At 45.0% G+C, this 22,484-nt stretch overlaps 1 protein-coding gene across 1 annotated transcript in view; it reads left to right on the top strand.

Annotated features, from left to right (window-relative positions):
- The window catches only part of LOC146036931 (uncharacterized), a 69,780-nt gene that overhangs the window by 5,766 nt on the left and 41,530 nt on the right, over positions 1-22,484 (top strand). Inside the window, exons 4-14 of the mRNA XM_083160768.1 lie at positions 724-843; positions 3,581-3,616; positions 3,735-3,773; positions 4,160-4,186; positions 5,273-5,361; positions 6,915-7,077; positions 7,308-7,449; positions 8,587-9,053; positions 10,955-11,158; positions 11,408-11,467; positions 14,931-15,884. Coding sequence (XP_083016894.1) covers positions 724-843; positions 3,581-3,616; positions 3,735-3,773; positions 4,160-4,186; positions 5,273-5,361; positions 6,915-7,077; positions 7,308-7,449; positions 8,587-9,053; positions 10,955-11,158; positions 11,408-11,467; positions 14,931-15,884 — 2,301 coding nt within the window. The remainder of the gene's footprint in view (positions 1-723; positions 844-3,580; positions 3,617-3,734; positions 3,774-4,159; positions 4,187-5,272; positions 5,362-6,914; positions 7,078-7,307; positions 7,450-8,586; positions 9,054-10,954; positions 11,159-11,407; positions 11,468-14,930; positions 15,885-22,484) is intronic.

Here is a 22,484-nt window from a genome sequence, read left to right as displayed (position 1 = left end):
CATTCTTCACAGGAAGAGGAGCAGCAGAACACGAGGACATGCACTGAAACTAGAGGGAGGAAGATTCAGGGGAAATGTGAGGAAGATATACTTCACAGAAAGAGTAGTAGATAAGTGGAATAGCCTCCCATCAGAGGTGGTAGAGGCAAATACAGTAGTACAATGTAAACATGCTTGAGATAGGCATATTGATATCCTTACAAAAAAATAAGGATCAAATATGGTTTGAGGTAACATGTTTAAAAAAGGGGCAGACTAGATGGGCCAAGTGGTTCTTATCTGCCCTCAAATTCTATGTTTCTATGTTTCTATACCGACATTTAAAATCTCGACGGGGCAAAGGGTCATAATTTTTACTTTGAATCCAACTTGCTCATACTTTAGCATCCTAGTGGACGCGGACGGGGAGCGCAGTGAGCCATGCGAGGGGATGCAGTACACCTTTATGTGGATATAGAACCCACAAAAGTAAACAAAGTCATGTCTACTTTTCCACCAGTCAACATTTTAAATGTTGGCATTTTGATCATGTCAGCATTTTAAATGTCACTTTTTTAACCATGTCTGTATTTTGACCATCAGCCAAGAGTGGTTGGTATTTTGACTATAGGTAACTCATATTCAACCCATATGCATCTATGAAAGATTCCAAAGCGGGTCACTAAGCTACCTGGCTAGACTCCTCTCCTTTGGTAATATTGACTGTCCTTTGTCTCCATGTAGGTAAGCGTGAATGGATCTGCATTCTTTGAGTATCGCCATAGGATTCCTGTACAACGGGTGGATTCTCTGGTTGTGGACGGAGACGTGAAACTACATTCTGTGACCATTGTTGGAGGAGGGGTGAGTGAACCTCTGCTATATAAGTTCAAAATTAGTACATTCTAATGTCTGAGGTGAGGAGCACTTGGAATGAGAAGTGAAAGCTGCCAACTGAGGAAAGCAAAACTGACAAAAGAGGATCATACTTACAGAGGGGAGAGGAACATATGGGGAACATGCTGGAGACTGTGGAAGGGGATAGATGGAAGGGGAACATGCTGATGACTCTGGGAGGAGATAGCTGGAAGGGAACCTTCTGGTGATCATGGGAGGAGATTGATTAAAGGAGATCATGCTGGTGACTGTGGGAGGAGATAGATGGATGAGGAACATGCTGGTGACTGTGGGAGGAGATAGCTGGAAGGGAACCTTCTGGTGATCATGGGAGGAGATTGAGTAAAGGAGATCATGCTGGTGACTGTGGGAGGAGATAGATGGAAGGTGAACATGCTGGTGACTGTGGGAGGAGATAGATGGAAGGGGAACATACTGGTGATCATGGGAGGAGATTGAGTAAAGGAGATCATGCTGGTGACTGTGGGAGGAGATAGATGGACGGTGAACATGCTGGTGACTGTGGGAGGAGATAGATGGAAGGTGAACATGCTGGTGACTGTGGGAGGAGATAGATGGAAGAGGAACATGCTGGTGACTGTGGGAGGAGATAGATGGAAGGTGAACATGCTGGTGACTGTGGGAGGAGATAGATGGAAGGGGAACATGCTGGTGACTGTGGGAGGAGATAGATGGAAGGGGAACATGCTGGTGACTGTGGGAGGAGATAGATGGAAGGGGGGGAACATGCTGGTGACTGTGGGAGGAGATAGATGGACGGTGAACATGCTGGTGACTGTGGGAGGAGATAGATGGAAGGGGAACATGCTGGTGACTGTGGGAGGAGATAGATGGAAGGGGAACATGCTGGTGACTGTGGGAGGAGATAGATGGAAGGTGAACATGCTGGTGACTGTGGGAGGAGATAGATGGAAGGGGAACATGCTGATGACTCTGGGAGGCGATAGATGGAAGGAAACCTGGTGATCATGGGAGGAGATTGAATAAAGGAGATCATGTTGGTGACTGTGGGAGTAGATAGATGGAAGGGGAACAGGCTGATGACTCTGGGAGGAGATAGCTGGAAGGGAACCTTCTGGTGATCATGGGAGGAGATTGATTAAAGGAGATCATGCTGGTGACTGTGGGAGGAGATAGATGGAAGAGGAACATGCTGATGACTTTGGAAGGAGATAGCTGGAAGGGAACCTTCTGGTGATCATGGGAGGAGATTAAGTAAAGGAGATCATGCTGGTGACTGTGGGAGGAGATAGATGGAAGGTGAACATGCTGGTGACTGTGGGAGGAGATAGATGGAAGGGGAACATACTGGTGATCATGGGAGGAGATTGAGTAAAGGAGATCATGCTGGTGACTGTGGGAGGAGATAGATGGAAGAGGAACATGCTGGTGACTGTGGGAGGAGATAGATGGAAGGTGAACATGCTGGTGACTGTGGGAGGAGATAGATGGACAGTGAACATGCTGGTGACTGTGGGAGAAGATAGATGGAAGGGGAACATGCTGGTGACTGTGGGAGGAGATAGATGGAAGGTGAACATGCTGGTGACTGTGGGAGGAGATAGATGGAAGGGGAACATGCTGGTGACTGTGGGAGGAGATAGATGGAAGAGGAACATGCTGGTGACTGTGGGAGGAGATAGATGGAAGGTGAACATGCTGGTGACTGTGGGAGAGATAGATGGAAGGGGAACATGCTGGTGACTGCAGGGCAGCCGAGAGGGGGGGGGAGCGGGTACTAATTACCCGGGCCCAGGCTTGCTGGAGGGGCCCCGGGCCCGAGCAGGCTCAGCATGACCTCTCACGCTGTCAGTGAGACACTCATGCTGAGCCTGCGGTCAGCACAGCACATGCTGTAGGTGTGTGCTGCTGCTGAGATTACCGTTTTTAGAGTTTTTGTTTCACCCTCCTCTAAACATTTTGGGGGAGTGGCCCAAGTGTGGGAGGTGCCCACACCCCAAATTTTTTACCGGGGCCCGGCATTCCTCTCGGCTGCCCTGGGTGACTGTGGGAGGAGATAGATGGAAGGGGAACATGCTGGTGACTGTGGGAGGAGATAGATGGAAGGGGAACATGCTGGTGACTGTGGGAGGAGATAGATGGACGGTGAACATGCTGGTGACTGTGGGAAGAGATAGATGGAAGGGGAACATGCTGGTGACTGTGGGAGGAGATAGATGGAAGGTGAACATGCTGGTGACTGTGGGAGGAGATAGATGGAAGGGGAACATGCTGGTGACTGTGGGAGGAGATAGATGGAAGGTGAACATGCTGGTGACTGTGGGGGGAGATAGATGGAAGGGGAACATGCTGGTGACTGTGGGAGAAGATAGATGGAAGGGGAATATGCTGGTGACTCTGGAAGGAGATAGATGGAAGGGGAACATGCAAGTGACCGATGGAGGAGATAGATAAAAGAGAGACCTGGAAAATAAACATGCTAATGAATTTGTGTTGAGATATGTGGGGAAGGCACATGCTACTCATTGAAGAAATATATAGGGTGCCTTTGGTAAAGGATTATATTGGGTACTGAGAGGAGATAGGTAGGAATAAGTAGAATCTTGCCTCGGAATGCAGACGGTGATAATCTAAAGAATACCGGATTCTACTGGTGTTATAAAGAAAGTACTGACTGTCATGAGTGTGAACTTCTGTCTGACCATGCTAATTTTAATTGCAGGCTCCGATGATGGCTCCTTCCTTCCCTTCTGGAGGGGTAAGTACATATGGGAGAGTTATTAGGGGAGATAGACAGACCACATATTGGGATATCATTGCTGCATCTTTGGAGTTACTGAACACATTGACATAGTGATTCATCTCTTTCTTTCTAGGCAGTGCCTCTGCCAGGATACCCGTCCATGACCCTACCTGTAAGTACACCATAACATATATGTATGTAAATGTGTTTCCTTGGCTCATTTTACAGTTATAGGAAAACCCTGCTTTTGGCGTCTGGTCTGCTGTATTCCGAGGGCTATTGTACAAATGCACTATTCTCCCATCAGGACACAGACATAGATAAAATGCAGATCACAGCTTTACTAAGCAGCAGCCATGTGATTAAACCTTGGGATTTGTAAGAGAGAACGAGACACTTTGGCGTAACGGGCAGGGCTTATATCACTCTATTACATATACAGTACAAGTATAGAGTACAGATGAGTGTGAGCTCCACGTTATTCACATAGGATTGTTATTTGTGTATGATGGGTTGTGTTGGCTACATTTAGTAATATATTATTTCTTATCCTGACAGGTAATGGGAGGACCCGTCTATAACCCGGTCAGTAGACAAAAGTCATGCCAGGGTCTCACATTGTCCTGTTTCTGTGTGTCTCTGTTCTGTTTCTGTCCTGTTTCGGTGTATCTCTGTCCTGTTTGTGTGTATCTCTGTCCTGTTTCTGTGTATCTCTGTCCTGTTTCTGTGTATCTCTGTCCTGTTTCTGTGCATCTCTGTCCTGTTTCTGTGTATCTCTGTCCTGTTTCTGTGTATATCTGTCCTGTTTCTGTGCATATCTGTCCTGTTTCTGTGCATCTCTGTCCTGTTTCTGTGTGTCTCTGTCCTGTTTCTCTGTATCTCTGTCCTGTTTCTGTGTGTCTCTGTCCCGTTTCTGTATGTCTCTGTCCCGTTTCTGTGTATCTCTGTCCTGTTTCTGTGTGTCTCTGTCCCGTTTCTGTGTATCTCTGTCCCGTTTCTGTGTATCTCTGTCCCGTTTCTGTGTATCTCTGTCCTGTTTCTGTGTGTCTCTGTCCCGTTTCTGTGTATCTCTGTTCCGTTTCTGTGTATCTCTGTCCCGTTTCTGTGTATCTCTGTCCCATTTCTGTGTGTCTCTGTCCTGTTTCTGTGTATCTCTGTGCAGCTCTGTGACTGTCTCTCAGTGCATTCTCTGCAGGGGTAAATTTAGATGAGAGTTCCATTGAAGTTGGGATGTTGCCCATAGAAACCAATCAGATTATGCTTCTTATTTATCACCTTATAGAAGATAATATATATATATATATATATATATATATATATATATATATATATATATATATTTGATCTGATTAGTTGCTATGGGCAAAATACTATCTTCAATAGAACTCCCATTTTAGTGAATTACCCCTTGGTGTCACTGTCTGTCTCTCTGTAATGTATCAGTATGTGGGGCAAATTTACTAAGATGAGAGTTCTATTTCAGATGGGATGTTGCCCATAGCAACCAATAAGAATCTACTTCTTATTTATTTAACACCATCTAGAAGATAATAGTCTCTGATTGGTTGCCCATAGCAACATCCTGCCTGAAATAGAACTCCGAGCCCCATCTTAGTAAATAAACCCCCGTGCCTCTCTATCTCCTGACACTCCCTGTATATTTCATCACAGCCAGTGCCTTACTTTGGAACCATACCTGATGGGGTGTCACCCAAGAGAACATTTGTGGTGAGAGGTTTTATACCACAGGGGGGAAAGAGGTAAGTGACCCTCCAAATATTTTACATAACCTCTTACAGGGTACTAGAGATCTCTGTTAATTAGCGTCGATATATTCAGTACAATCCTCCAGTACTAATGACCAGCTTATTATCTCTCTCAATGCCTGCATGTTATAAACTAGTCTTGTTCTTTCACATTATTACCCAGCTCTATCATCCCCTGCATACCGGCAGATTATTACCCAGCTCTATCATCTTCTGGACTGCGATCCATTATTACACAACTCTATCATCTCCTGCAATGTGACACATTAACTGGTTCTATCATCCCCTGTACTGCTGCACATTATTACCCAGCTCTATCATCCTCTGCACTGTGGAACATTATTATCTGCCTCTATCATCCTCTGCTCTATCATCCCTTGTGTTGTTGCACATTATTACCCAGCTCTATTATCCTCTGCACTGTGACACATTACCTGGCTCTATCATTCCCTGTACTGTTTCACATTATTACCCAGCTCTATCATCCTCTGCACTGTGGAACATTATTATCTGGCTCTATCATCTTCTGTGCTGTTGCACATTATTACCCAGTTCCATCATCCTCTGCACTGTGGAACATTATAATCTGGCTCTATCATACTCTGCTCTATCATCCCCTATGCTGTTGCACATTAGTACCTAGCTCCATCATCCTCTGCACTGTGACACATTACCTATTATCCCCATGCACTGCGGCACATTATTATCTGGCTCTATCATCCTCTGCATTGTGACACATTACCTGGCTCTATCATCCCCTGTGCTGTTGCACATTATTACCCAGCTCTATCATCCTCTGCATTGTAACACTGTTTTGTACCCTAGCACAATGCAAAGAGCATCGCAGAAGGCTCTTAAGTCGGAAAATGCCAGTACTCACAACTAAATACTGGTCACCTCTGTCCTAGCAGCGTACTGATTAGAATGGTGCTATCCACATCGTTCTGCATAGAATTTACCCCTATGATCCCTATGGCTACATCAATTTTCAAATAATGTGCTAGACTATAATTACTTGGGGGCTCATCTGCATTTGATGAGGTCAGTTTATGGCCCGCCTCTCAGGCAATGTCCGCCCACTTTACCACTGTGCTCATAGGTAAAATTCTAGGTAAGAAATCTCCCTGAAATGTTCTGTAGGCATGTATGTACTGTATTGGCTACTTCTGTCCTTTCCTATATGAAATCCCATCATTAAGGGCCTTATTCGAGTTCACTCTTTCTGACAAAATCCTTCTTAGATGGACAAAACCATGTGCACTGCAGGGGGGCAGATGTAACATGTGCAGATAGAAATAGATTTGGTGATTTTTTGGTGATTCTTTGCAGGGTAAATACTGGCTGCTTTATTTTAACACTGCAATATAGATCTCACTTTGAAGTAAAACCCCACCCAAATCTAATTAGATCTGCACAAGTTACATCTGCCCCCTGCAGTGCACATGGTTTTGTCCATCTAAGAAGGATTTTGTCTGAAAGAGTGAACTCGAATAAGGCCCTAAGTGACAATTATTGCTGTGTGGTAATAATCTACTCTCTCCTTCCAGGTTCCACATTAACTTTAACACCTCATCAGGAGACACAGCTCTACACTTCAATGTCCGTGTAAATGAGAACGTGGTGGTGAGGAACAGCAAGCTCGGGGGAGCCTGGGGATCTGAGGAGAGACAGACATCATTTAACCCCTTTGTGCAAGGGCAGTACTTTGATGTAAGTATATGGGTAATGTGAGTCCACAGACAAAGGGGGGAGGGGGGGTGATCCCAGCAGATCTGAGAGCTCTGTTTTTTTTTGTCATTACAACTTTATTTAATTTCCAAATGTAGTTGGGAGGGGGGCGGGGCAATCAGAGGTGATGGAGAGAGGTTTGGGCCGCTTTGGCTGACAGGATGCCCCTTTCTCCTATACATGACTTACATTATTACTTTCTGTCCTTCCAGGTCTCCATCCGCACCGGCAATGGGCGTTTCAAGATATTTGTGAATGGACAACCGTTCTGTGAATACGTCCATCGATTCCAGCATCTGCAGTTTATTAACACCCTGGAGGTTGCAGGAGATGTGGTGCTGTCACTGGTACAGTTCTAAGCAACCTCCAGTTCGCTCCGAGAGGATGAGTGAGGCCCAGGAAATCTGCCCGGTGCTCTGGCGTAGGCTCCTGACGACAGATATGCAGCCTCGGAGTCTGGGGCTCTGCTTTTGTGTTAGTCACCAATAAAAAAATTTTGTTTTACAAATGAGGAAATCTGTATACTCCTTGTAAGTGCCTAGATTCAATAGAGATGACACTTAGGACTATAGGAGGGATCGACATCGGAAGACCACCATCATATGGAATGGGACCCAGTGCAAACATCGGAAAACCATTGAATGTTTTCCATTTCATGGTGGCAAACATCGGAATGCCACCGTAGAATGGTTAAAAAAATTATCGTCAAATAAAAACAATTTGACAGCAATGTTAGACAGCTTTATTTTATTATTTTCCTAAAATATATTATATAGAAATCTGACATTTTGACATAAATTTGACATAAATCACATTAAATAATGATGATTACATCATGTAACTAATATCGAATAAAATACAATGACAATGCTGCTAGAAGTTTGAAGGACACGACGTGCTAAGAACTAGAACAAGTTCCAGAGAGTTCATTTTGGGTGGGAGGTGTTCAAAACAGTGGGGTATTCTATTAATACTTTCCCTCCTGGATTCCCACGATGAAGACAGCAGTTCTGCAGAAATCACCCGAAAAATGGCGGCCATTTTTACAGATATCTGATCATGCACATTAGAGTTCCAGCCCTCTAGTGCTCAGACTCTATAGTGCAGTACAGTGCTGCTCTGCTGCTGGCAGAGAGGAGGGGCCTCCTCTCATAACGCTCCTGGTTCCAACTGAAAACAAACTAAACTGCAGCAGAAATGTAATACCAGCTAACATGCAAAAGTAGCGAATATTTATCCTGCACAGAAAATTAGAACCCACTAAAATCTAAATCTCTCTGCACATGTTATATCAGCCCCACCTGCAGTGCAGTATGTTTTTGCCAATCTGTGTGCTTATTTGCTGTGCTTGCAACTATGAATCAGGCCCAAACACAAGAAAACTAAAGAAAACTAAAAACGTTAAATATTTTGTTTAAGAGACTTCCGGTGCGTGGCGCATCCAAGATGGCCACATTTTAGCTGAGCTCCGCTCAAACGGGCTCCATCCAGCTCCATCCACCCTTCAATCGGCGCCCTACACCCCTTCCAGCGACAGCAACAAGATCCCCACCACTAGGGCATCAAGACAAGCCGAGTATTTTGGAGCAGCGACACCAGTGGAGCCCTCACGGACACCGGAGTCGGGCCCGAATCAGGGCTGCCTCGTGAGTGACTCGGAGGAGTGGAGACCGGGAGGCCCGCGGCGATATACCCCCCTCTCGTCCTACCCGCCAACAGCGCCCGGGGACCTGACAGCTTGCCGCCGCCTGAAGCGACTGGGAGACGGCGGAGGGAGGATCGCCAAGAAGCGGCTGGGAACGCTGCTGACAGCCGCGGAGGACGCGCCGGCGCATCCCCGTCGCCCCAGGCCTGCGTACTCCACGCTGAGAACCAGCCGCGCTGAAACCCTCTCCAGCGCGACAGACGAAGCCAGAGGCCGGAGTCGAGGACGCCGAACGGAGACGCGATCAGGGGATGTGAACACACACCCCTGACAGGTAACCGCCGACACCACCTCTCCCTAACAGCGGCGACCGGCCCGCACTCTGCCCCCCACGTGCTGGCGGTTGGGAAGCCAATTCGGGGACCCCACCAACTGCCGCTATAAACTGCACGCCTCCGCAGACCCCAGCATATCACCACCAGAGCCCTGCTGGAGACTTCTCCCCCCTTTTTTTTTCATCTGCCGCAATATACTGTGCGCCCCCACAGATTCCAGTCTACTACCACCAGAGCCCTGCCAGAGACTGCTGGAGACTTCTCCCCCTTCTCCACTTGCTGCTACAGACAGCGTGCCCCGGCAGACCCCTACCTACTACTATCAACACCTGGCTGGAGACTTTTCCTCCTTTCTACACTTGCCACAAAGTACTGTGTGCCCCCGCAGACCTTAGTCTACTATTACCTAAGCCCTGCTGGAGACTCCCCTCCTTTCTCCTTTAATCCCTCTGCCCAGCTGATTAGGAGCCATTTACTAATCCGCACTCTCCCCCTCCCCCCAATACAAGCATCGCTGTAATTACGCAGTGAACTGCCTTGACAAAGAGACCCTGCATTTTTCTACCTTTAAAGATTGAAACTGGGAGGAGATATTAGTGTGGCCACTCTCGAACCCCCCTTTTTCGCTTTTATAAGGTTCAATCACACAGAGTGACTGCCCCTGAGAAGACCTGAATGCCCTGATCACTGCAGAACATTGCACCTGTGTAGTAACCCCCCCGTTCTTTGCTGCAGCCCCACCTGATAGATCGGAATGGGGACCTGGGCTACCTATTTTTCTCCCCTTCTCTAACTTGGCCAAGAGACTCTAGGCTGCAACATATATTGGAAAGGACTGAGCAATTGACGAGGCATCCCTCCACTCTCTGGAGGTCATCCCTCACACACAGAGACTGATATTATAGAGATTATAAGCATAATTTTTTCTCCTTTGAGGTTTGCTCACCATAATCTCTGTTTCTAAACACTATTTTTCTCCTACAGGCGATTTGGCAAACACAGAAATACCAGGTTTAGTGTAAAATAAGGTCAAAATCGTCCTTTTATTTTGCTTACATATCTTACTCTATAGATGTGATGAAGGCAACGTGACTCTTAGTTCACTGCTGACACCTTGTGGTAGAGTTTGAACCTAGTCCAGTCTTGCCAAAACAGTGCCCAATACCTTGATTGATATTAGAGATTATTGTCTCATATATAGCATACGCAGATATTACAACATTGACACTCACTGATGATTGGGCACTGATTTGGACTCGTTTATGCTAGTTACCACTAAACCTGCTTAATTTTGTTTTACATTTTTTGATTGGAAAACGGTACCACCCTCCAAGGCTGATATATACAAGACTGCTTATTCACTCGCATAATTTGCTGGTAGTATTTACATTGATAAATAGTTAAGGTTATAAGGTCAATATGTAACCAGCTATATCTAGTAAGGGGAAGCAAAAACTGATTATACTATGACTAAGTAAATATTGATTGTCTCTGCCACTGATTCCCACTGGTGAGCCAGATACTCGGTGATAATTAGGATAAGTGCATAGATACCACATCCACGACCGGAATTGCTCAAAATTGTTAATTTGTATTACACTTCGTTCAACACGGTCTCTGGTTAATGGACAGATTCCTGTCCCCATCACGCCCACGCCCATCTTTACCGTTAGAGGAAAGCAGAATGGGCCGCAACAAAAGTACTAAACAAACACCCCCAACTCCCCACTCTTCACAACCAACTGAAGAACCGAACCCCCCACTAGTTGACCCTCCCTCAGATAGTCAAACAGGCTCTTCATCCACAGCCCAGGAAATCCTGGCAGTCTTAATGCCCCATATTGACAGAAAATTGGATGAATTTAAAACTTCCTTCCAGGCCACGGTCAGGGAGGTTGCAGCCCACACCACCCGCATTTCTGATCTTGAGCAGAGAGTGAGTGATGTGGAAGATTCAGTCCACAACATACATACCTCCTCAGAGACCACAAACTCCATATTGCAGGAACTTCAGGACAAAATTGAAGACTTGGAGAACAGGAATCGGAGGAATAACCTCCGGTTCATAGGTATCCCAGAACAGGTTAAGCCTAATATGTTGTCAGACTATCTTACCTCCAAATTGTTGCTGGTCCTAGATCTATCAGATGATGTCGAATTCCCTCAGATAGAACGAGTACATAGAATAGGGCCAGAAAAAACAGACCCTAATGCACGTCCTAGACCGGTAATAGCACGGTATCTTGATTTTAGAACAAAAGAATCAATATTACGTGCTTATAAGAAACAGGAGCAATTGACGATTGATGGTAATCGCATTCTAATCTTCCAGGATTTTTCTGTGGCGGTAGCCCAGAAACGCAAAGCTTTTTCTGCAGTGTGCAAGTTCTTGGTAGATTCTCACAAGAGATTTGCATTATTATACCCAGCTAGACTGAGGGTGACAGATGGTGGGAGAACCCTACTATTTGATGATCCAGACGCTGCAAAGGCACACCTTATGCCGTCAATGAGATCTCCTAGTTCACCAGTGGAAACTTAGGTATTTTTACTACTTTATTGTCATTTATCTATTGTCTTCCTTGATGCTAGATTGTAAAAATGTTAAAACTACCATGGTTAGGTATATTGTTACTGTTATCTTTTCCTATATGCTTGGTCGGCCCTGATGACCCAATCAGGACCCACCATCGATGTTTGGTTTGGAAAATATGGAAAATGTTATCAAGGTGTTATTTACCAATAAGAAAACAGGATTTCACAAATATTGCTGTACTTGAAATAAGAATGTTTGTGACATGCATAGCACATACGAGATTAAGAGTGTTCTTTGAAACTCAGTGGCCCCCCACTGGCTGGGATGGAGGGTCACCCCACATGTGTTCCCTCTTTTTTATAGGCATCGCCAGGGTGGGGATAGGATGACGCCAAGTAACTCATCACATTTACCATATGTGCCCCCTGCGCATTCCATTACAACACTATCTTGGAATGTATGTGGGCTAAACTCCCCAATAAAGAGAAGGAGGGTAATTAATCACCTGAAACACTACAACCCAGATATTGTTTTATTGCAGGAGACCCACTGGAAGTCTGGGGAGGACTCAACATTACGCGCACCATGGATAGCGGAGTGCTATTCAGCACCTTATGTCACCAAATCAAGGGGAGTAGCCATACTCCTCTCCAAAAACCTGACCTATTCAGTCACAGACTCGATTTTAGACCCAGAGGGCAGATTCCTCTTACTAGATATCCAAATAGGGGACTCGGCATTCACTGTCTTAAATATATACGCCCCCAATAATCAGACTTCAGACTTTTTAGACCAAATTTCCCAATTACTGGCACAAAGAGCACACTCCTCATTGATTATAGGGGGAGATTTTAACACGGTTAAGGACCCGACGCTAGACAGGCTTCCCCCCCCACGGACTACCTCCACTAATATATGGACAACATTTAATAATCTCTTAACTCGGACACATACAACTGATGCATGGAGACTATTTCACCCGACTGACCAATCGTACACCTTCCAATCAGGAGTCCACCGCTCCTTCTCCCGGATCGATTACATCCTAGTCTCAGACCACTTAATTTCCTCTGTTACTTCTGCTGACATAGGGGACATTCTGGTCTCCGACCACGCTCCCATAACTTTGTCACTCAACATATCTACTACAAATCCACAACACAGGTCCTGGAGATTCCCTGCCTACTTATACCATTCTGAAAATTTTCGTCAATACTTGAAACACCATTGGATGGACTACGTAGATAATAACATAGAACACTGGGACACCCCTGTATTATTCTGGGAAACAGCCAAAACAGTAATGAGGGGACATATAATTGCGTATGTAGCTAAACGAAACAAAACATCTAAGGCACAATACAACTCGCTCCACAATAACATGAAATCCTGCCTCAACTCATTTCTTTCCAATCCCACTGACGAGAATCACATAGCCTATCAACAGGCAAAGAGTCTTCTAGACGACTTTTTGCTCAAAGAGGCTCAGAAACATCTTGATTATACAAAAAATAAATATTATAGATGGGGTAATCGTACAGGGCGCTTGCTTGCAAACCTGGCCAAGCCTTTCCAGCGCAGGAGCCATGTCACACACATAAAGCAATTTGATAATTCTCCTCTCTTAACAAAAACATGTGATATAGTTAATGCCTTCCAAACCTTCTACACCACATTATACTCAGCCGAACCCCCGGAACACGCACGAATAGATCAGTTATTCCATGAGACCACTCTACCATCCCTCTCTCAATCACAAATAGAAATGTTAGACAAAGACATCACGGCAGAAGAGATATCTCAAGCCATTACATCCCTGCACTCTAACAAATCCCCTGGGCCGGACGGGTTTTCCGGGGAATACTATAAAATGCTCCAGCCAGACATCACCCCGATATTACTTGAACTTTTCCAGTCTATACACAAGTCTCAGCCCTTATACCCCTCCTTTAACGAAGCTTACACGACCCTCATACCTAAGCCGGGTCGTGACCCCACAAAACTAGATTCATATCGCCCCATTACTCTTTTGAATGTAGATTTAAAACTCTTATCAAAAATTATGGCGACCAGAATACAATCATTCTTCACAGACATAATCTCACCTACGCAAATGGGGTTCGTAGCGGGAAGACAGTCGGTCAAGGGCATACGAACGGCTATTGCCTCGGTAATTGCCTCTAACCACAACCCGAATGCCCCACACATGCTTTTAAGCCTTGATGCCCATAAGGCGTTCGACACTGTGTCATGGCCCTTTTTATTCAAAACACTATCAACTTATTCCTTTGGCCCACACTTTATAAACTTAGTGAAATTCCTCTATACCATCCCGAAGACTTCATTATTAATAAACGGCACCAAGAGCGCACCAATCCAAATGCACAGAGGGACGAGACAGGGCTGTCCCCTCTCCCCGATCCTATTTAATCTATCTCTGGACCCAATACTCCGACTAATAGAATCCTGGCCTATCTTACAAGGGATAAGAGTAGGGAACGTAGAAATTAAATCTACTGCATTTGCAGATGATGTTCTTATTTACATTGCAAACCCCAAATCTTCACTACGACCCCTTTTAGATCTTCTCAGTAGAGCAGGAAAATTGTCTGGGTTTCAAATCAACTGGGAAAAATCCGAAATCTTATATTTGAAAAAAGGATTTACTCGTCCGAAATGGGCCTCGCGGCTTCCCATGAAATGGGCTAAGGGATGTCTAACCTACTTGGGCATAACCCTCCCTAAAAATATTCAAAACCTATATGCCTCTAATATTAGTAAGACCATTAGAAACCTCACTAGTGATCTTAATAGAATGAATCATCTCCAACTATCCTACTTGGGAAGAGCTAACCTCCTGCGCATGATTTACTTCCCAAAACTCTTATATCAGCTCCAGGTCCTGCCCCTTCTACTCACTAACTCAGATGTTCTTACAATTACAAAACTGTTTCGGACCTTCATTTGGGGGGGTGGAAGAGCTAGAATTGGAATGATCAAACTGATGCAACCCAGATGGAATGGTGGCATAAATTTCCCTGACATCAAAATATATAATCAAGCAGCGGTATTTAGATATCTTAAGGACTGGCTGCTCACAAATAATACATATGCAAACACCAATTTAGAACAAAGCTTCCTACCACGTATCTCCCTGACAAATTTCCTACATTTGGAGGACAAAGACATCCCACAGGAGGTACATTTAAATCCCTTATTAATGTCAGTGCGGAAACTATGGTTGACCTTGAGACATACTTACCATCTGAACCCAAATCACTCCATACACTTGACGTTTTTACGAAACCCACAATTCCAGGATGGAAATGCCCCGCCTATATTTACAAACTGGAGAAACGCAGGCTTGTACAGAGTGGGTCAGTTGATAGACCCTCAAACCCACAAACCACTCACATTCCGGGATGCCTCTAAAGATTACCCTATAATAACCACTCTGAATCTAAACTTCATACAAGCACAGTCATATGCTGACAAACTATCTAAACTCATCCCGGAGAGTGACTGGAATAATGACCTTGATAATGTTCTCCTGGCCCCCTTCTTGTCCAAGAAAGCGATCTCTACCTACTATAAATTTCTCCACAAGCTGATAGATTACACCTCACAACGCACTGGCCTAAATCAATGGACAGAACATTTCCCTGCACTTACCGTTGACACATTGCTGAAAACTTTACAGACATCAATCTCGATATTTCCGATGGCCAAATTCTCGGAGATGTACTTAAACATCTTTCATAGATCATATATTTCCCCTTCACGGGGATACCAGATGCAGATCCTAGACTCTCCAAAATGTGTTAGATGTGCGAATCCCAACGCGGACCTATTTCACTGTTTCTGGGCATGCCCAATAATTAAAAAATTCTGGACAGAGGTCCGTGACTATGCCACTGAACACCTGGTAAACTATACTCCGCTTACCCCAGAATGGGCCATCTTCGGTATCCTACCCGAGGAAACTAGAGCGCCTAGATCCATTAAAAAGCTACTACTTGCTATTTCCTCGGCGGCCCGCAAAGCCATCCTCCAGATGTGGATCCAAACCTCATCTCCAACCCTGGCGATGTTTAAGGACAAATTATTTTTCATATTCCATATGGACTGGTTGGAGGCTTCCCTCCAAAAAGAGTCTCGAACAAAAAAGTTTTTTGCAACATGGAATAGCTACATGGAAACGCTGCCCATGTCCACTAAACAAACACTTTACCAGTGTTTTAAAAATACTCGCTGGTATGAGGAGCAATTGTTGGTAAATGATCCCCCGCTGGCACTAGAATAGGATGATATCCTTTCTCTCCCTTCTCTTATCATATGGGAAGAAATTGGATAATTACTGAAACGTCAATGAACCTATGTATTTAATATGCCTAGATTGTACTAAACGAAATGTGATGCATGTACTCAAGTGAATGTTCAAATGCACAGCAATATTGTATGTTTTGAAATGATGCCTTGATATAATAAAAAGTTGTTAAAAAAAAAAAAAAAATATTTTGTTTAAAATATCAGAATATCACATGAATTTCTAAATACTACAGAAACCTTTCCCGAATAAAAACTTCAGTCTTAGGTATCCTATTAGCAGCATTACTTTACTGCTGCTAATAGGTCCACCGGGGCTGTTCTATTAGCCCTGATGAGAAGCATAATCTCCAACAAACAGCCACCGAAGCAGCGATCACTCATGGGATTGTGTACTAATCCCTGATTCCATGTGCTGGGATGCGGTCAATAGGCCGGCTTTCGGAATCCCGACGGACGAAATACCGACGGCGAATCCCGTCCGCCGCAATGCCGACACCCACGACACCCATAGAGGGAGAATAAAATAGTGTGCCGAGTGTAGCGAGGCAACCAGGCCCGCTGCAAGGGGGGGCGATCCACGGCCCCCCCTTGTCGGCATTTTGACCGTCGGGATTCCGCCGTCGGTATTTCGACTGTTGGGATTCCGACCGCATTTCATACCGAATCCTATGTGCTATCATGCATTCGCGGGTCCATTTCCGGCTGAAAAAATTGTCAATACTTGGATACTCATTGTGGCCTTATTAGTACCAAGTCAAAAACAATTTTATTAACTCCACTTTGGTGACCTGCTTACTTCACACCTTCCATCTCTCTTTCTTTTGTTCTCATCCAAATCATTATGTTCTTTCTTTATCTTTCACCCTCACCTCTCTTATCTTCCCGATCTCTATATTCACCCCCACCTCTCTTATCTTCCCGATCTCTATATTCACCCCCACCTCTCTTATCTTCCCGATCTCTATATTCACCCCCACCTCTCTTATCTTCCCGATCTCTATATTCACCCCCACCTTTCTTATCTTCCCGATCTCTATATTCACCCCCACCTCTCTTATCTTCCCGATCTCTATATTCACCCCCACCTCTCTTATCTTCCCGATCTCTATATTCACCCCCACCTCTCTTATCTTCCCGATCTCTATATTCACCCCCACCTCTCTTATCTTCCCGATCTCTACTATTCACCCCGACTCTCTTATCTTCCCGATCTCTATATTCACTCCTGCCTCTCATCTTCCCGATCTCTATATTCACTCCTGCCTCTCTTATCTTCCCGATCTCTATAGTCTCCTCCGCCTCTCTTATCTGCCCGATCTCTTTATTCACACCTCCGCCTCTCTTATCTTCCCGGTCTCTATATTCACCCCGCCTCTCTTATCTTCCTGATCTCTATATTCACTCCTGCCTCTCTTATCTTCCCGATCTCTATAGTCTCCTCCGCCTCTCTTATCTTCCCGATCTCTTTATTCACTCCTGCCTCTCTTATCTTCCCGATCTCTATATTCACCCTGCCTCTCTTATCTTTCCGATCTCTATATTCACTCCTGCCTCTCTTATCTTCTTGATCTCTATATTCACCCCTGCCTCTCTTATCATCCTGATCTCTATATTAACCCTGCCTCTCTTATCATCCCGATCTCTATATTCACTCCTGCCTCTCTAATCTTCCCGATCTCTATATTCACCCTCAGTTCTCTAATCTTCCCAATCGTTATATTCACCCCCACCTCTTTTATATTCCCAATCTCTATATTTACCCCCACCTCTTATCTTTCCGATCTCTATATTCAGCCCCGGCTCTCTAATCTTCCAGATCTCTATATTCACCCACGCCTCTCTAATCTTCCTGATCTCTATAATCACCCTTGGCTCTCTATTATTTCAATCCCTACATTCACCCCTGGCGCTCTTTTCCTTGTGATCTCTGTATTCACCCCCACCCCTGGCTCTCTAATCTTCCCGATCTCTATATTCACCCCGCCTCTCTTATCTTCCCGATCTCTATATTCACTCCTGCCTCTCTTATCTTCCCGATCTCTATAGTCTCCTCCGCCTCTCTTATCTTCCCGATCTCTATATTCACTCCTGCCTCTCTTATCTTCCCGATCTCTATAGTCTCCTCCGCCTCTCTTACCTTCCCGATCTCTTTATTCACTCCTGCCTCTCTTATCTTCCCGATCTCTATATTCACCCCACCTCTCTTATCTTCCCGATCTCTATATTCACCCCGCCTCTCTTATCTTCCCGATCTCTATATTCAATCCTGCCTCTCTTATCTTCCTGATCTCTATATTCACCCCTGCCTCTCTTATCATCCCGATCTCTATATTAACCCTGCCTCTCTTATCATCCCGATCTCTATATTCACTCCTGCCTCTCTAATCTTCCCGATCTCTATATTCACCCTCAGTTCTCTAATCTTCCCAATCATTATATTCACCCCCACCTCTCTTATATTCCCAATCTCTATATTTACTCCCACCTCTTATCTTTCCGATCTCTATATTCAGCCCCGGCTCTCTAATCTTCCAGATCTCTATATTCACCCACGCCTCTCTAATCTTCCTGATCTCTATAATCACCCTTGGCTCTCTATTATTTCAATCTCTATATTCACCCCTGGCGCTCTTTTCCTTGTGATCTCTGTATTCACCCCCACCTCTCTTATCTTCCCGATCTCTATATTCACCCCTGGCTCTCTAATCTTCCCGATATCTATATTCACCCCTGGCGCTCTTTTTTTCCTTGTGATCTCTGTATTCACCCCCAGATCTCAACTTTTCCCCTTAGATTGCCAACTTGTCCCTCCTGCTCAGTGGTTCCCAAAATGCGTACCTAGGGTGCCTTGGGGGACTTGCAGGGGTGCCCTGGATTGTTGGTCCATGACAAATTCTCTCTTTTTGCTTTCAGATCACTTCTCTGGATCTCTCTTTTTGCCCCAGATCTTATCTTTCTCCCCAAGACAAATCCCAAATTGAAACATTATTCCTTCTAACAACCGCAGTACAGAAAATAACGTCATGAGTGCAGCAATCATTCACAGCAAAGTATTGATTTACAGATAACCGCTCAGGAATGGGCGTAGCTGGGCCTCACAATGGATCAACTGTCATTTTCTTACCCCGGGAAAGCAACAGCGATTCTTATCTGTGCTAGTAAGAGAAGGTCAATAACAGGTCGTCCCTTTAACAGCAAAGTGGCATTGTTTTCTTCCAAGCGGGCTCTCTCTCTCTCTCTCTCTTCATCTCTCTTTTTATCTTAGGCATTTTTATTAGGTAAATTTTAAATTAAATAAAATTTTACGTTAGAACACATGCAGAGAGTTTTAAATACCTAAAGACATAAATAATACATGGGAGATCAGTTCTGCATTTAACATAAAGCACATACATCATTGGTGAGTTTTAAAGTGAAGAAAACAAAAGAGAGAGAGGAAGGAAGAGTGAAAAGAAAAAAAAAAGACAAAGGGTAAAGAGGGGATAGAAGAACAGTCTAAAGGAACGTAGGGTGGGGGTAATGCCAGGTATAGCCTCATACAAATGGAAAACTCTAGAGTACAAATTGGGCCATGGGTTGGAGTTGGTGGGATGGAGGGAGTCATGAAATGAGAGTGTTGCACTTTATTTTCAATTATTTATTCATATATTTTTTTTATCTTGAGTAGTATATTCATATAATATTGTGTTTAATATTTTTTATGCATCTGGACATACTAAATACATTAAGAAAGACAGTGTTCCGTTCATCGTCTCTCAAGGAAACTCCAAGCTCTGATTCCCATCTGGTTTGTACCTGGAGTTTCAGTTCATTGCGAGTGGAGAGAAGAGTCTAGTACCACTTAGATCAGGGCTGGGCAACAGTGGCCCTCCAGCTGTTGATGAACTACACATCCCAGGATGCTTTGCATTAGTTTTGCTATGTGGCCATGCTGAAACTGATGCAAGGCATGCTGGGATGTGTAGTTCATCAACATCTGGAGGGCCGCTATTGCCCAGCCCTGACTTAGATAGACCATTTTTATGGTCGGGGGTCTTAAACTGTGATAGTACGTACGGAGGGGGGTTAAGGGAAATTGAGGGGTCTGAAACTGCTTCATGAGCCAATGTCTAATACATTAATACAAGAATATCATATTTTGATTGGAGGTGTTGAAATTATTTGAGCACTGAGTTTTCATACAAGTCTCCAGTTGTTGAAATTCCCATCTCTGTCCAACCCCGTAGAGAAAGATCTGGCGGTAGTTTTGAAACCGCCAACAGTGACAGCTTAGCAGAAGGGAGGTGGAATTCACCTAATGTAGATATGAGTTTGTCCCAAGCCCGAAGTGTATGGGAAACAGGCTTTGCAGGGGTGGTGGAGAGAGGTCTAGCAGAGGCATGGAGCCAAATAAGGTCAGAGAGAGGGAAACCCATACAGAGATATTGTTCAATTTCCACCCAAGGTTTCACAGGGCCTGACGGTGACCAGTCTTTTAATTGGTCTAACAATGAAGCATGTTGATATAGTTCAAGGTTTGGAAAGGCAAGGCCTCTGTTAGACCTGAACAAACAAGTTCTGGCCATCCGCTTTTATTTTTCCAAATAAAGGTGGACATAACAGAATAAAATGTGTTGATTTATATTGAGAGGGAATAGATAGGGGGTAGATCGAAATAAGTAGAGAATTTTAGGGAGAAGCATAATTTTGATAGAGGCAAGGTGACCCAGCCAAGAAATGGAATAGGTTGTCCATTGTTTGGTGAGAGTTGTAAACTGGGCTAAAAGGGGGGATAAATAAGTGAGATTACATCATGAATGTGCAGGGGGATTCTAACACCTAGATATTGTAGAGATGAGGTTTGCCAGGCGTATTTATATTGGGGCCGTAGGGAGAGAAGGAGAATATTCTCTATGCCGAAGGCGAGCGCCTCAGTTTTAGAAGTAGTAGTATTTAGTTTATAATATGATATATTAGAATAATTTGATCTCTCTTTTTAACCCCAGTTTTTACCTTTTCACCTTTTCCCCCAGATTACAGCTTGCTCCCCCCAGCTCGCCCTCTTCTGCCAGGATGAGCTGTATCAAGCGTTGCTATTTGAACACCACACATCCCACCTCTTACCGCAAGCATAGAATAGAGCATTAACACCATAGGCATGAAGATTATTTGTGCCACCAGCTCTTTCCATTACAGCTGTCCTTTGCCATATGCGGACTTCCGGATTTATGTCCCTGGAATCCGAATGCGCACGCTCAGCCATCAGCCGTTGCCGTGTGAATTACTGGAAGGAATCCTATTGGATCCCTCTTTGGGATTTATGTGTAAAGAAGCCCACAGGCCTCTATAAGGCAATGTAATCTATAGATGGTGTTGTCTATTGGGTACCAGCTCTGCCAAATGTCGCTCTCTGTAACTTTGTACGCAGCCTTGTACTTGAGCAAAGATTTTTTTGCCGTTAGTAGTACATTGCACCCCCAATTTCCTCCCTGGAACTCTTGTTTCCAGGCAGCTCTCTCTCTCTTGCCCCTCTAAGAAATGAGATCCCGATGACTTGCTGGAGATTTTATTGCAATATTTCCATTAACAGTCCTGGCATATATGTCTCTATATACCATACTCAGCCTGAGGAACACACTTTCCCATCCCCTCCCCACGTACAAAACACTATACATTCAAATATTAACAGGCTCCAGGTATAGATCCGGGTAAACTGACTCCCATCTCCTGAGCATTCCTGGATAGTCAGCTGAACACACAATAGGTGTCACACTGTGTACATCTCCTACCTGGCTTGGCATTGGAAAGGCACAGACAGGCAGGGGTACACTTCATAAACATATATATACTGTACATACACATACCTCCCAACTGTCACGATTCCGTCGGGACAGTCCCGATTTTCGGGTCCTGTCCCGACGTCCCACCCGCGGCAGGCATTGTCCCGCTGCGGGGGGGTGGCAGTTTGGAGACCCCCCAATGTAGTGGAATAGACGCTGTGCGCATGCTAATTAGCATAAGCCGCGCCCTCATTTGCATACGCCACGCCCCCTTTTCGGGCGCTCGCGCGGCTTTGCCGCGCGAGCGCCCGAAAAGGGGGCGTGGCGTATGCAAATGAGTGTCCCTATTTTTTCACACGAAAAGTTGGGAGGTATGCATACATACAGTGTGGCCATAATTAAATCTCCTCTATTCAGAGCCGTCTGTATCTTGATCTAACTGTCAGAATTAGGGATGCCAATCCCGGGGTATTTTTTCAATCCCAGGATCCGGGATTGAAAAATGCTCAATCCCGGGATTCCCGGGATCGGCATCCCTATAGGCATGTCCCATACACATCCCCACACTGGCCGACCCGCACTTTTTACTTACATTAGCAGGCGGTCGGCCGGGAGTGGGTTTGGAGGTGCACGGTGCCTCCCGGCAAGTGCACCTCCTCCTTAGAAGACAGCAGGTGGAGGAGAAGAGGCAGGGGGGCGGGAGGAGGAGAAGAGGTAGGTGGGCGGAGGAGAAAAGTGGAAGGGGGCGGGCACAGGAGCAGAGGCTGCATCAGAGTGGGCGGTGA

This window comes from Crinia signifera, chromosome 9, assembly GCF_055691185.1.
Source record: "Crinia signifera chromosome 9, ASM5569118v1, whole genome shotgun sequence".
NCBI lineage: Eukaryota > Metazoa > Chordata > Amphibia > Anura > Myobatrachidae > Crinia > Crinia signifera.
The sequence above is the reverse complement of the archived record's forward strand: the minus strand, read 5'-3'. Positions and strand labels throughout refer to the sequence as shown.